This window comes from Bison bison, unplaced genomic scaffold, assembly GCF_000754665.1.
Source record: "Bison bison bison isolate TAMUID 2011002044 unplaced genomic scaffold, Bison_UMD1.0 scf7180017864314, whole genome shotgun sequence".
Lineage (NCBI taxonomy): Eukaryota > Metazoa > Chordata > Mammalia > Artiodactyla > Bovidae > Bison > Bison bison.
This window is the reverse complement of record NW_011494886.1, coordinates 803,533-817,664: the sequence shown is the minus strand read 5'-3', so window position 1 is coordinate 817,664 and position 14,132 is coordinate 803,533. Positions and strand designations below refer to the sequence as shown.

The window sequence follows — 14,132 nt, the reverse complement described above, 5'->3', positions numbered from 1 at the left end:
GTAAAAATTAATCGTTTATAAGATAACTCATGTATTTTCTAAGAAGGACTAATGGAAAAGTTTTACGTATTCAATGTCGTCTTTATAATGATTACCAAAGAAAAAGTATTATAATAAACGGGCATCAGCATGTTTAAACAAAAACACAAATTACCTAATTAATGATTTAAAATTCTAAGTTTGTGATAGCTCTTAATGAAATGGTATTCTTCTCAGAATAGTACACCTGCGTTCTCACCAAACATAAGATACGTAACTGTACATTTTTATGAAGTATTCTTTAAAAAATCACCAACATTTATTTCTACTTGCAATGTTCTTTATGTAAACACAAATGGACATCTGTTTATTTAACTGAGATTTAACAAAATACAGCTTTCAGAAAATCTAACTACAAAAAAAAACAATAACCCCCCCAAAAAAATTTTAAAACTCTATTTAGTCAGTGGTTTTAGAATTTTTTTTAACCTACCATCTCCTTAACTATTAAAAAAAAAAAAAGAAACGAAAAAACAGAATAGCCTCACTATCAATAAATTCCATGAAAAAGGGACTTTAACTTTGTATTTTGTATCTTAAGCAACAGACAGACATATGATGATTCACATGAGACATTTATTCCTGCTTTCCAATTTTGCTCTACTCCAAAATAATTACTGTGAGAGTCATATTTGTGAAATGAGGCAACTAACAGCTACTTATTTATCAAGATTTAGAAATCCTTCCCAGCAGCATTCTGTATTAATGCAGTTTTTTTTAATATTCTTTGCTAAATGTGGTAAATAAATACATAACAAATGTAATAAGCTAGTAGATTCTGAGTTCTCCATATCCAACTTCTCAACTTCCCTTTTCAAACGAACTGAGTCCTGCCAAATAGGAAAACAAATAGTCCAGCAAAACCTCTGTAGCTATGTTTTAGCCTAATAATTATTATGTTAAAAATGGAATGAATTGGTTCCTTTTTCTTTCAGACTATATAAGTTGTTAATAAACAAAATCTATAAACATTAAAATTTAAGGACTGCTAAGTTAAGTGTGTTTAATATGTCTGGATCAAATCAATTTGATTTGAAATTCAAGATCTGCAAAGGAATATACTTTGATTTTTTAAGGCATGAGGGAACTTATGTGATACATGAAAATTTGCTTCTCTCTTCTCAGAGAAGTAAGAGGTATCAGGAGAAAAAACCCACATCAAAAGCAACTAGAAAAACACAATTTCATGCAGTCAGTTAGTATTGGACAGAGTCATTGTACCATGATGAGCAATAACTAAAGTTGTATATTGCAATCTTGGATCCTGAATATATAAAAATTATGCCAATGTGGGAAAATGTATAACAAAATTTCAAATAACCTCTCTCAGAGCTAATAATTCTATTCTGTTCTGGGTTACCTTTTAGTCTCCAGTCATATGATATACTCATTTTACAAATATTTCTAAAAATCAGTACTGAAATTTTAAAATATAAATTTTATTTTTCAGATAAAAATGTTGTCCTGGAGAAAAACAAGAATATATAACTCACAATGAAAAAAGACTAACTTTCTGATCATTCACTGTGTAAGTTATGGCCTTTTATTATGATAAAAGCCTACTAAGTAGACCTTACTAGCCATTTTGGAAAGGCAATTTATATCTAAGATATTAGATATAACTAAGAAGCTCTTAGCGGAGTTAACTAAACTCAGCATGGTATACTGTATTAAAGACTATGGATAAAAAAGTAAAGTCTAATTCCTGATGATTACTTAAAGAAAACCATCTCATATAATGCCATCTTTTTCTGAAGTATTTAATGATAATTAATTTGATTTTTCATATTTACTCAAAATGTCATATCCACTCTTATAAGACTTGGTAGAAGCTGATTTTAAAATGTGTAAAGTTTATCATCAGTGTTACATTAGGACTTTTGTCAAGAAAAATAAAATTACATAAAGGCAGATTCACAATTTTTTATTCTTTCTTGACTGTTTTCTTCTTAAATGTATTCATGCATGCAACAAAAGTTTCCTGAACACTTGTTATGTGTTAAATATTGCTGCAATTGGTCAGAATATAGTATTGATTAAAGCAGACAAAAATCCTGCCTTCAAGAACATATGTTCCAGTGGGGATAAAAACAGGCACACATATAAATAAAACCAAATATGTAGTCTATCACATGGTAATATGTACCACAGAGAAAAAAATAAGACAGAGAGATGAAAGACAGACAGTAGTAAAGGGGTGAGAAGAGAGGAGTTTCAATCTTAAATACAGTTGTGAAGGTGATTGAAGAAGGAAATGGCAACCCACTCCAGTATTCATGCCTGGAAAATCCCATGAACCGAAGAGCCTGGTGGGCTACAATCCATGGGGTCACAAAGAGTCGGACACGACTGAGCGACTTGAGTGTGTGTGAGTGTGTGTGTGTGTGTGTGTGTGTGTGTGTGTGTGTGTGTGTGTGAAGGTGATACATGAGCAAACACTTAAAGGAAGTGAGGGAAAGAGGTATGAAGACATCTGAAGAGTATTCTCAGCAGTGGAAACAGCAAAGGCAATGACTCTGAAATGTACCTATTGTGTTCAAAAACAGCAAACTGGCCAGTATGACTGAAGCCAAGCAAGCAAGAGCTATTAATAAGAGGTGAGCTCAAAAAGATAATCTAGCACCAGAACATGTATAGAGCTCACAAATCACTGTAAACATCTGGTTTTCATCGTGGGCAAAATGGGAAGTCCATGAAAAGTCTGGAGTAGACGACTGACGTGATCCGGCACGTCCTTTAAAAGGGTTAATCTGGCTGCTCAATTGATGACAGGCTGAAGAGTAGGAATATTAAATGACTGTTCTATAGAGAAGCAAGGGTTGCTGATGGTTTGTGCCAGAATACTGGCAAAGGAAGTAGAGAATTGGTAAGGTTTTGTATGTAACATAATGAGAAAGTTCAGACCAATTTGTTGATGGATGGGGTGTGGTATGAGAAAAAAAATCAAAATCAAGAATAAGTATCAAGGATTTCATGCCCTGAGCAAACGTACTGACAGAGATACCAATGACTAAAAGATAAACAAAGACTACTAGAGGAAGAGATTTCATGGCAAAAGGCATAAGAAAGATGAGGAACTCAGTTTTGAATGCAAATTATACTTCTATATATAAGGGGTTGTGTGTGCATGCTAAGTTGCTTCAGTCGTGTAAGACGCTGTGACCCTATGGACTATACCCTGCCAGGTTACTCTGACCACAGGATTTTCCAGGCAAGAAACTGGAATGGGTTGCCATGTCCTCCTACAAGTGATCCTCCCAATCCAGCGATCGAACCCACATCTCTTATGTCTCCTGCATTAGCAGGCGTGTTCTTTACCACTAGTGGCACCATTGAAGCCCCCATAAGGAGTTAAGGGTCACTAATAGACAGTGGGACACACAAGTAACCAGTACTGGGAAATGGACCCAGAATACCAATGATATAAATTTGGCAAATCACCAATTGATAAGATGCTAAAATTGAGCCTTGATATTTAAAAGATTACCAAATTGGAATACATTGAGCCTAGGATTTATAAGTAATATTCCATACCAAATTTTGTACAACAGAAATAATAAGTATGCAGTCCTTAGGTAACTACATTTTAAATATGGATTTCCTGTGGCTTCAAAGTTCTTTTCTAACAAAAAACCTCTATGGGAAGAAAAGTAGACTAATATACTAATACATTTATATCAAAGCACTGCTACTGGCAGGAAAGACTAGGTAGAGATGCACAAAACTCTAATCTGATACATGCAAGAAAAAAAAAAAAAAAAACTTGTGTCCCTACCATGTGCCAGGCACTAAGTGCTAAGAATACAATAATAAAGCAAATACACATTGTTTAAATATGAAGAAAGATAATAGGTAAACAGGTAAGTATACAACTACAAACTGTGATAAATACCATGCAAAATAATATGGGGAACTGTTCTTAGATTAAGAGATCACAGAGCACAAAGAATGTGACATTAATGCAAGCTTAAAATTTCTCTAAAATCATGCAAAAGAATCTGAAAAAGAATATATATATGTACATATATAAAACTGAATCACTTTGCTGTACACCCAAAACATGTAAATTAAGTATAGTTCAATTTTAAAAAATTTAGTTTTAGACTGAACAGAGATAAAACTCTTAATATCTATTATCAAATTACTATACAAACCTATATTTCTCAAGGTTCTCTTCCTTTTTCCTCTCATTTTCCATTTGTTAGAATAAAGATTACTACATTCTTATAGTCAAGAAGGAGATGCTTAAAATATTTATATCATCTTTATAAATAAGCATCCCACTGATAATTTATTTATAGCCACACCCAGGAAAAATATAGTTTTAGCTCCAACTATGTTTTGTAAAAACCCAAATTTATACTCAAACTGATGAAAACATTCACAGCGAAACAAATGAAATGCATAAAATCTAAGTTCTTAGTGGCTTATGGACCAACCAGAAAAAACATCTTAAATTTTATTTCATCGGCACATTTTCAGTAGCATGCCCACTTCACCTCTTAGTAACTCAATAAGGCATAATCTCATATTGAGTGACGATGATATTTAATAAGAAAGGTCATCAAAATGGATATTTTATTTATTAAAGACACTTGTGTGCAGAATAGCTGCCAAAAGCAAACAAAAAATCCACTATTCATTTTTGGTATAAATACAAAAGAATCTAGAAAGGTACAGACTATATGCAATATTATAACTAAAAAATCAGCTATACACATAGGTCTTAAAACGTATATGAAGTTACTGTGTAGACATTTTGACAATTTTTAAGTCATGGAATGCTACTTTATTATATGAATTTCAGGTAGAGTTACTTTATCACATCTCTTTTAGATTATTTGGAAAACCTCACACTGAGGAATATGTATCTTCACAAGTACAAATTACTGCCTCCATCATAGTGCTATTGTTATTACTGTTGTTATAGAAATAATCTACATAATTCATTTTGTGAGTAGATAGTAACTTACCTGAAATATAGATGACCTTTTGATCACTTCTTTGGCCAAGCGAATTGGTCACTTTACAGACATAAACACCAGAATAATTGAAAGTCAGTGGATGGACAAAATGAAGAGTATTGTCTGAAGCCAATAAACCATCAGGCCACTGTCCATCTAACCTAGATTTTAAAAAGCATGAAATTAAATACCTTCAGATTCTATTCACTGACACAACTATTTAAGTAAGATATTACACTTTCCAGTTGTTAGAGAAAGAATCAGCATCCTTTAGGTAAAATTCACTATGAAATAAAAGCATGTAAGTTATGAATTTTCATTTTAGTAGAGATGAACCAACAGATAAAGAACACCCATTTAAACACCCATTCTTTCAAAATATCAATTCATATAAGTGAAGCTAGGCTAACATATTAGAGGGAATAGGAGAGGAGAGAAAAAATTATTGATTTTTAAAAAATTATATTCAGAAAACTGGAAAATTAGAAGTATTTAAAAACATACCCATAGTCTTAAAAGAATTAAAATAATTCTCAGTGAATTATGAATCCATACATGATGTATCTATAATTTTCATAGTGAAAGTCATCATTTTAGCACATGTTAATATTTTAGCACCTCTGTAACATATTTAAAGAGTAACATTTAATATTGAGCAAATAAATTTATACTGCACTATATTCCAAAGATGGTTAACTTCTAAAGCACCAAGGGTCTTCTTAAAAATAATTTTATTCATAAAGTAGGTATCTGTGACAGTAAAAACCAAGGCACCTTTGCTATCAATAATAACTCTTTTAAAATGATTTTTATACTAATTAGGCTAGAAGGTTCTATCTGGTGTACACATTACTCTATGAAGTATAATAGGAATAAAATTTCAATGTAAGAACTCTAAAGCTATTCATTGCAATGGAACTAAATGTAAACTGTTTTACATCATTTTTCCATGTTAGGGTATATCCCACTGTGGAGGGAGGAGGAACCAATTAAGTCTTTATTTTGAAAGTGTTTTTTCAGCCCATAAATTATTTTTATTAAGATAAGAGGATAAAAAGTGAAGTAAACCCAGGTACTCAACTAGTACTATAGTTTGAGTTAAGCAGATTTTCAAAAAGTTCATTTACTCATTCACTCAGTCATCCATTATTTAAATTATTAAGAACTTAACCATCTACCATACTCTGCTCTGCTAGTGTTGCTGAAATGCACAAGTAAGAAAGATTCGGTCCTTGTTTTCCGTGATCTAAGCACATTAGTAGACCAACTAATTACAAAGGGAGTAAGAACAAAGAACACTGAAAAGGTACAAAGAAACAAATCAACACTAGAGACAGGATTTTGTTCTGTGATCCAAACAATCAATAAAACCTTTTAGAGTTGCTATGACTTAATTTAGCACTGAAGGGTAAAGGTAATATTCTTAAATTATTTAAAAAACAAAAACTTCCTATCTTCTTCTTAAGAGGACCTTGGAAAGAACACTTTTACAAACATCAGTTTTCAAAAGGTGAACTCTTTCTCTAGGTACAAGAATGAATATGAAGTCTAGGTATCTTACCAATTAGCTCTGTACTTTGGGCCCTAAATTCTAATCCCTTTAATTCTGAGAAATATAAAAATGGCTTATAATCCTTTAAAAGTGCTTATTCAAATAAGCTAGAAAAATATAAATACCATATTAAACTCACAACAAAGGACAAGCTAAACACCTCACAGGCTCTTGTACCTACACTACATGGTTTAGATTGATCAGCTTTACCCTCACAAAAACTCTATGGAGTACTATTATCAATGAGGAAACAAAGGATTAGAAAGGTTAAATGATTTATTCAAACAACTGCTCCAAGTACAGACACTAGAATGAGAACTCAGAAGTGTATGACTTTCAGAAATACCCTGTCACACATCTTTTTTTTTTTTTTTTTTTAACTTACAATATTGTATTGGTTTTGCCATATATCAAAATGAATCTGCCACAGGTATACATGTGTTCCCCATCCTGAACCCTCCTCCCTCCTCCCTCCCCATACCATCCCTCTGGGTCATCCCAGTGCACCAGGCCCTATCACACAACTTAACCAATGCCTGCTTCCCACTTTGAAGAAAATGTAAATAGAAGGCCTTCACTACTTTTAAACTTTATCTTTCCTTAAAGACAACAGGTTAACCAAATATATTCTTTTTCTGATCCCACAAAATACCACCTAAAACAGGAGCAAAGGAATAAAAAAACTATTAAAGACCAACAAAGAGAAAGAGAAAAGGAGGCAGAATTCATCATACAAGATGTATCAAAAACTTTTAGAAGACAGAAAATAGATAGGGAAAACAATACATGCATTAAGCCAGTGTTTCCCAGACAGAAGACAGATAAAAAGACAGAAGTGATTCTGTCTCCAGGGGACATATCTTGTATACCTTGAAACAGTTTTGGTGGTCATAGCTGAGAGTAGGGGAAAGTGTGTGCTACTGACTCTAGAGAAGCAAGGCCAGGGATGCCACTAAAATATCCTAATAGTCCACAAGACTGCCTCCAACAACAAAGATTTATCGAGCCCAAAATGTCAGGAGTGACAAGGGTGAAAAGCTCTGCTTTTGGCTGAAGAAGTCCTTGCAGGAGGCACATGAATAAGAATGCAGCCAATTTGGCCCAAAGAAGCCAAAGATCCAGAGTCTGACCCACTGTACTGCAGAAGGCCAGTAAGGCAGAGGGCGAAAAATAGGAGATTAGTTGAAAGTTGAAAAAACAAAACAACAGAGTCCACTCAACTCTGCACGGATACCAGGTATTCATGCTTTAGGCAAAATAATGAAGGTTAATTCATGAAAAAAAGAACTCCACTCTTCAATAAGTGGTATCTAAAGCTTCTCCAGGGAAATAACCTCCTCTATAGTAGAATCTACCCAATAAGTACTCCCCACTATAGAGTTTCCACTCAGCATTTTAATGCATCACTGTGAAATGAATGGACAACTGAGAAAAAATATCTACAAAATAAGACCAAACAACAACAATAAAAGAACCTGGAAGAAAAAAGAAACAATATATAAGAAACAGAAAAACTCTGCTAAGGAAATAACTCTAGTATCCCAATTTAGAAACCAGAAGATACATCCATAAAAGATGAAAAGGATGCTATGAAAAACAACAAAGAATAAGAAAACACTCTCAGAAACATTGAAAATATCTCAAAAAGAAAATTTTCAATCAATGGTGGGAAAAAATCAAAGAAATCTTGGGAGAACAACAAAAATTATTTGAAAACTGAAAAAGAAAGACTGTTTAGTATACAATAAATAGGAATTCTAGTATGAGCAAACAGAAAAAAAAAAGTAAGGGGAAATGACCCAAACAATGAAGGAAGAAAAAGAGAGAGAGAGAGAGACAAGAAAAGAAGAATTCACAGGTAACAGATAAAATTGTCTAGATTGAAAAGGTGGGGTTGTTGTTGCGGGGGGGTGGAGGGGGGTGGGGGGATGGGTGGAAGTTGCAAATACTGAGAAATAAGAATGAAATCTCAGCAGAACAGTCTGAAATTTCACAAATAAAGATAATTAAGGCTTGTCAGTAAACTACACAAGTAAAAAGAAGGAATAATTAACCTCAGGAAAAACAAACAGCTTTAAAAAATAAAGCAGAATTCTAGTATACTACTTCAGTTCAGTTCAGTCGCTCAGTCATGTCTGACTCTTTGCGACCCCATGAACTGCAGCTCACCAGGCCTCCCTGTCCATCACCAACTCCCGGAGTTCATTCAGACTCACGGCCATCCAGTCAGTGATGCCATCCAGCCATCTCATCCTCTGTCGTCCCCTTCTCCTCCTGCCCCCAATCCCTCACAGCATCATAGTCTTTTCCAATGAGTCAACTCTTTGCATGAGGTGGCCAAAGTACTGGAGTTTCAGCTTTAGCATCATTCCTTCCAAACAAATCCCAGGGCTGATCTCCTTCAGAATGGACTGGTTGGACCTCCTTGCAGTCCAAGGGACTCTCAAGAGTCTTCTCCAACACCACAGCTCAAAAGAATCAATTCTTCGGCGCTCAGCTTTCTTCACAGTCCAACTCTCACATCCATACATGACCACAGGAAAAACCATAGCCTTGACCAGACAGACCTTTGTTGGCAAAGTAATGTCTCTGCTTTTGAATATGCTATCTAGGTTGGTCATAACTTTCCTTCCAAGGAGTAAGCGTCTTTTAATTTCATGGCTGCAGTCACCATCTGCAGTGATTTTAGAGCCCAGAAAAATAAAGTCTGACACTGTTTCCACTGTTTCCCCATCTATTTCCCATGAAGTGATGGGACTGGATGCCATGATCTTCGTTTTCTGAATGTTGAGCTTTAAGCCAACTTTTTCACTCTCCTCTTTCACTTTCATCAAGAGGCTTTTGAGTTCCTCTCCACTTTCTGCCATAAGGGTGGTGTCAAATGCATATCTGAGGTTATTGATATTTCTCCTGGCAATCTTGATTCCAGCTTGTGTTTCTTCCAGTCCAGCGTTTCTCATGATGTATTCTGCATAGAAGTTCAATAAGCAGGGTGACAATATACTACCTTGACTACTCCTTTTCCTATTTGGAACCAGTCTGTTGTTCCATGTCCAGTTCTAACTGTTGCTTCCTGACCTGCATACAGATTTCTCAAGAGGCAGGTCAGGTGGTCTGGTATTCCCATCTCTTTCAGAATTTTCCACAGTTTATTGTGATCCACACAGTCAAAGGCTTTGGCATAGTCAATAAAGCAGAAATAGATGTTTTTCTGGAACTCTCTTGCTTTTTCCATGATCCAGCGGATGTTGGCAATTTGATCTCTGGTTCCTCTGCCTTTTCTAAAACCAGCCTGAACATCAGGAAGTTCACGGTTCACGTATTGCTGAAGCCTGGCTTGGAGAATTTTGAGCATTACTTTACTAGCATGTGAAATGAGTGCAGTTGTGTGGTAGTGTGAGCATTCTTTGGCATTGCCTTTCTTTGGGATTGGAATGAAAACTGACCTTTTCCAGTCCTGTGGCCACTGCTGAGTTTTCCACATTTGCTGGCATATTGAGTGCAGCACTTTCACAGCATCATCTTTCAGGATTTGAAATAGCTCAACTGGAATTCGATCACCTCCACTAGTTTGTTTGTAGTGATGCTTTCTAAGGCCCACTTGACTTCATATTCTAGGATGTCTGGCTCTAGATGAGTGATCACACCATCATGATTATCTGGGTCGTGACGATCTTTTTTGTACAGTTCTTCTGTGTATTTTTGCCATCTCTTCTTAATATTTTCTGCTGCTGTTAGGTCCATACCATTTCTGTCCTTTATTGTGCCCATCTTTGCATGAAATGTTCCCCTGGTATCTCTAATTTTCTTGAAGAGATCTCTAGTCTTTCCCATTCTGTTGTTTTCCTCTATTTCTTTGCATTGATCGCTGAGGAAGGCTTTCTTATCTCTCCTTGCTATTCTTTGGAACTCTGCATTCAGATGTTTATATCTTTCCTTTTCTCCTTTGCTTTTTGCTTCTCTTCTTTTCACAGCTATTTGTAAGGCCTCCCCAGAGAGCCATTTTGCTTTTTTGTATTTCTTTTCCATGGGGATGGTCTTGATCCCTGTCTCCTGTACAATGTCACGAACCTCTGTCCATAGTTCATCAGGCACTCTATCTATCAGATCTAGGCCCTTAAATCTATTTCTCACTTCCACTGTATAATCATAAGGGATTTGATTTAGGTCATACGTGAATGGTCTAGTATACTACTCAGTCTCAGTAAATAATATTTATCTATTATAGGGAGGCAATGATTACACAATTTAAAGGCTGCTTAATGTCACTGCAGAAGTTGGTGTTGGACAGGGAGGTCTGGTGTGCTGCAGTTCATGGGGTCACAAAGAGTCAGACATGACTGAGCGACTGAACTGAACTGAACTGAATGTCACTGAGACTAGCTTAATTTCACTGGGATGACAAAGGGCAGGAATATGTATATGGGTATGTTTGTGAAGAGGTAGATATAAAACTAAATTTTCATTTTCATAATAAGCCAATAGACAGTGTTAAAAATTAGTAGTTTAAGAAGTAAGTTTAAGACCTATGATGATAAGTGCCAGGAGGAATTACTAAAGTTGCCAAGGTAGCCCCTGAGAAACAGAATTGAGGAGACTGGAAGGCAGGGAGAGGTGAAACACAAAAACACGTGCAAGATTTCCAGCTATTACGGTCACTGTATATTACATTGATAAAAACAAGTTCAAATATGCACTGAAGAACACTTCTGACTTTTAAATAATTCCTCTTTAGAACTATCAACATTATTACCTGCTCCACACGGATTTGAAGGGTGGTGGATTTGCATCAGCATTACATTTGAGATTAACACCTTTTCTTCCTACGAACCAGTTTCCATCATAGCCTGTTACTGAAACCTCAGGAGCATCTATAAAATAAATGCATTATTCAGCAGATTATCTTTTGTAAACAATAGATGCAATATACAATGATAAAGTATTAACAACTTTATAACTTTAGAAGCTGTGTACTTTCCTTCACTCATACACATAAGAAATAAGGAATATAGTATTCAATCCCAAGTGGCTCAGTAAAGCAGGAGACGGGTGTTCGATTACGAGATCGGAAAGATCCCCTGGGGAAGGAAATGGCAACCCACTGCAGTATTTTTGCCTGGAAAACCTACCTCATGGACAGAGGAGCCCAGCAGGCTATAGTCCATGGGGTTGCAAAGAGTCAGACATGACTCAGCAATTGAACAACAAACTCAATAAATTCTGGGTAACTAAAATAAATGAATGAGTAGACAATAAGCACCAAACACTAGACAACTATAAGCATGTTCTAGTTGTTCTGGACACAATGTAAGAATATTCATAAACTTATAATCACCAAAAGCAAAATATGAGCCCTATTATGAAATATACAGAAGTATATAAACAAAGAAAATACAATAATTTGATGAGAGATGGCATTTAGGCACAAAGTCACTACCTAAAACTGTCTTTAAAGAAATGTTTAATGTGAAAGGAAATATGCCCTAAGAGATATCAAGTTAATTATAAAAAATTATAAAATATATTATAATATTCATACATTTAATTAATATAAGTTTTATATTACAGTATTATGTTAAAATTAATATTATATATTAAGATAAATTATAATTAATATAATAATATCATACACTTAATATCCATAGGGCATGAGAGATATGACAAACTTTCTAAGACTATAATTACAACTAAAATAAATTTTCTGAGGCCTCAACTGTTCCAAAACGTGAACTTTTATCCATTTAATGTATCCAAAGGTCTTTTAGCTTACGTACTATATAATTAAATGAGTAATTATCTACATCTAAACTTTCAAACTGTGAATTCCAATACTAATCATTCACTGAACCATTATTCGTTTAGCTCCTATTAAGTGACAGGCACTGTTTTAGATATTTAGTATAGATATTCTGTATTTATAATACTTATATTCTAATGGTAACAGGGAAGATAACATTTTTAAAAATTTAACGAAAATCCATTATGAGGGCTAACAAGGAAAAATATAGAATGATATGAGAGAAGGTAAAGAAATGATACTTAAGTATGGTGCAGAGACCCTCCAACCTTCTGTGAGGTACACAAGTAAACTAGACAAAAAGCAGGCCAGACGGGAAGTTAGAGAAACCAGGTCAATCTTTTAACTACGCAGGGAAGCCTGAAGTCAAGTAAGGTTTACAAAAAACAGTGGTAAAAAGTTAAACTTCTTCAAACTAAGGTACAATTACCTTAATAATTTTAAAAGGCCTGCCTCATAAATACCAAGAATTAACATTTTTTTCTAATTTAAAATTGGTAGTAATTAATGTTGCTGAAAGAACAGTACAGATATCTGTGTGTTTATTTTCAACGAAGGATAAGATAGATATTAAAGTATCCTCAAAGAATACCTCTAAATTTTGAGATATGAATTTTGCATGTAAGATTTTATCTCCTCAAACTTTGTTTACATGTTTTATAGGGCCTAATTAACAACAGCAAGAAAGAATAAGAATATTTTAGGTGTAGGCCAATAAGTCTAAGCCATAAAGTCTTACATCAGGAGAAATATTTTTATATTTTAAAATTGCATTTAAGCAAACAAAAAATAATAGTATACATAATTGATGAAAATTTCAGTCATTATTAGACACAGGGAAGAGAAAATACATATGAGAAAAATATTAATGGACTTACAACTGAATCTAAATTTTATAAGAAAAAAGAAAAACTTAAAAGTATGTACAAGATAGAAAAATGAGGAGAAAAGAAGGTACAGCCAGCCATCTTTATGGGTTCAGCTTCTGTGGATTCAACCAACTATAAATGAAAAATATTCAGGAAAAAAAAATTCTAGAAAAGTTCAAAAATAAAAACTTGAATTTGCTGCATATCAGCAATTATTTACATAGTATTTACATTGAATTTAAAGCTATTTACATAACATTTACATTGCAGTATGTATTATAAGCAATCTACAGATGATTTAAAGAACATAGGAGGATATGTATAGATTACATGCAAATATATGCCATTTTATATAAAGGATTGGAGCATGCCTGGATTTTGGCATAAGCAGGAGTCTTGTAACCAACCCTTCATGGATACTGACAAATTACAACGAGAAGGGACTACTACTAGGACTGTATTTGCACTCAAGAATACAATGAATGGTAATAAAATCCACATAAGATAGCTCCTCAAGTTTAACTCTATAAATGTTGAAAAAGATCCTTACAATTTTCAAAACAATCACACGAAGTGTAATGAATATGTGTAAATTAAAATTCCATGCATGTCGTATCAAAAAAACAAAACAACAAAAAAACAGAACATCTCCTTCAAAAACCTATCTAGATTTATGATCTGTGCATGGATGGAAATGACACAAGAACCCAGAGACTTTTCATAATTTTATCTTTAACCTACTTAACTTTCATTATCTTTACTATAAGCTATCTGTATTTCTCTTGCTCAAATTTTAAAGTGCTACACAAAGAATATATAAAAAGCGAGAAACTTTATAAAAGGGGAAAGTATATACACATATGTATCATATATATATGATATCCACATATATATATATGATATCCATATAT

At 34.1% G+C, this 14,132-nt stretch overlaps 1 protein-coding gene across 2 annotated transcripts in view; it reads right to left on the bottom strand.

Annotated features, from left to right (window-relative positions):
* PVRL3 (poliovirus receptor-related 3) overlaps window positions 1-14,132 on the bottom strand; it is a 136,339-nt gene that overhangs the window by 66,714 nt on the left and 55,493 nt on the right. For both annotated transcript variants that reach the window (XM_010852723.1, XM_010852722.1), the window contains exons 4-5: window positions 11,309-11,426; window positions 5,013-5,164 (exon numbers count right to left, since the gene is read on the bottom strand). In XM_010852723.1, the coding sequence (XP_010851025.1) occupies window positions 5,013-5,164; window positions 11,309-11,426 (270 nt within the window). The remainder of the gene's footprint in view (window positions 1-5,012; window positions 5,165-11,308; window positions 11,427-14,132) is intronic.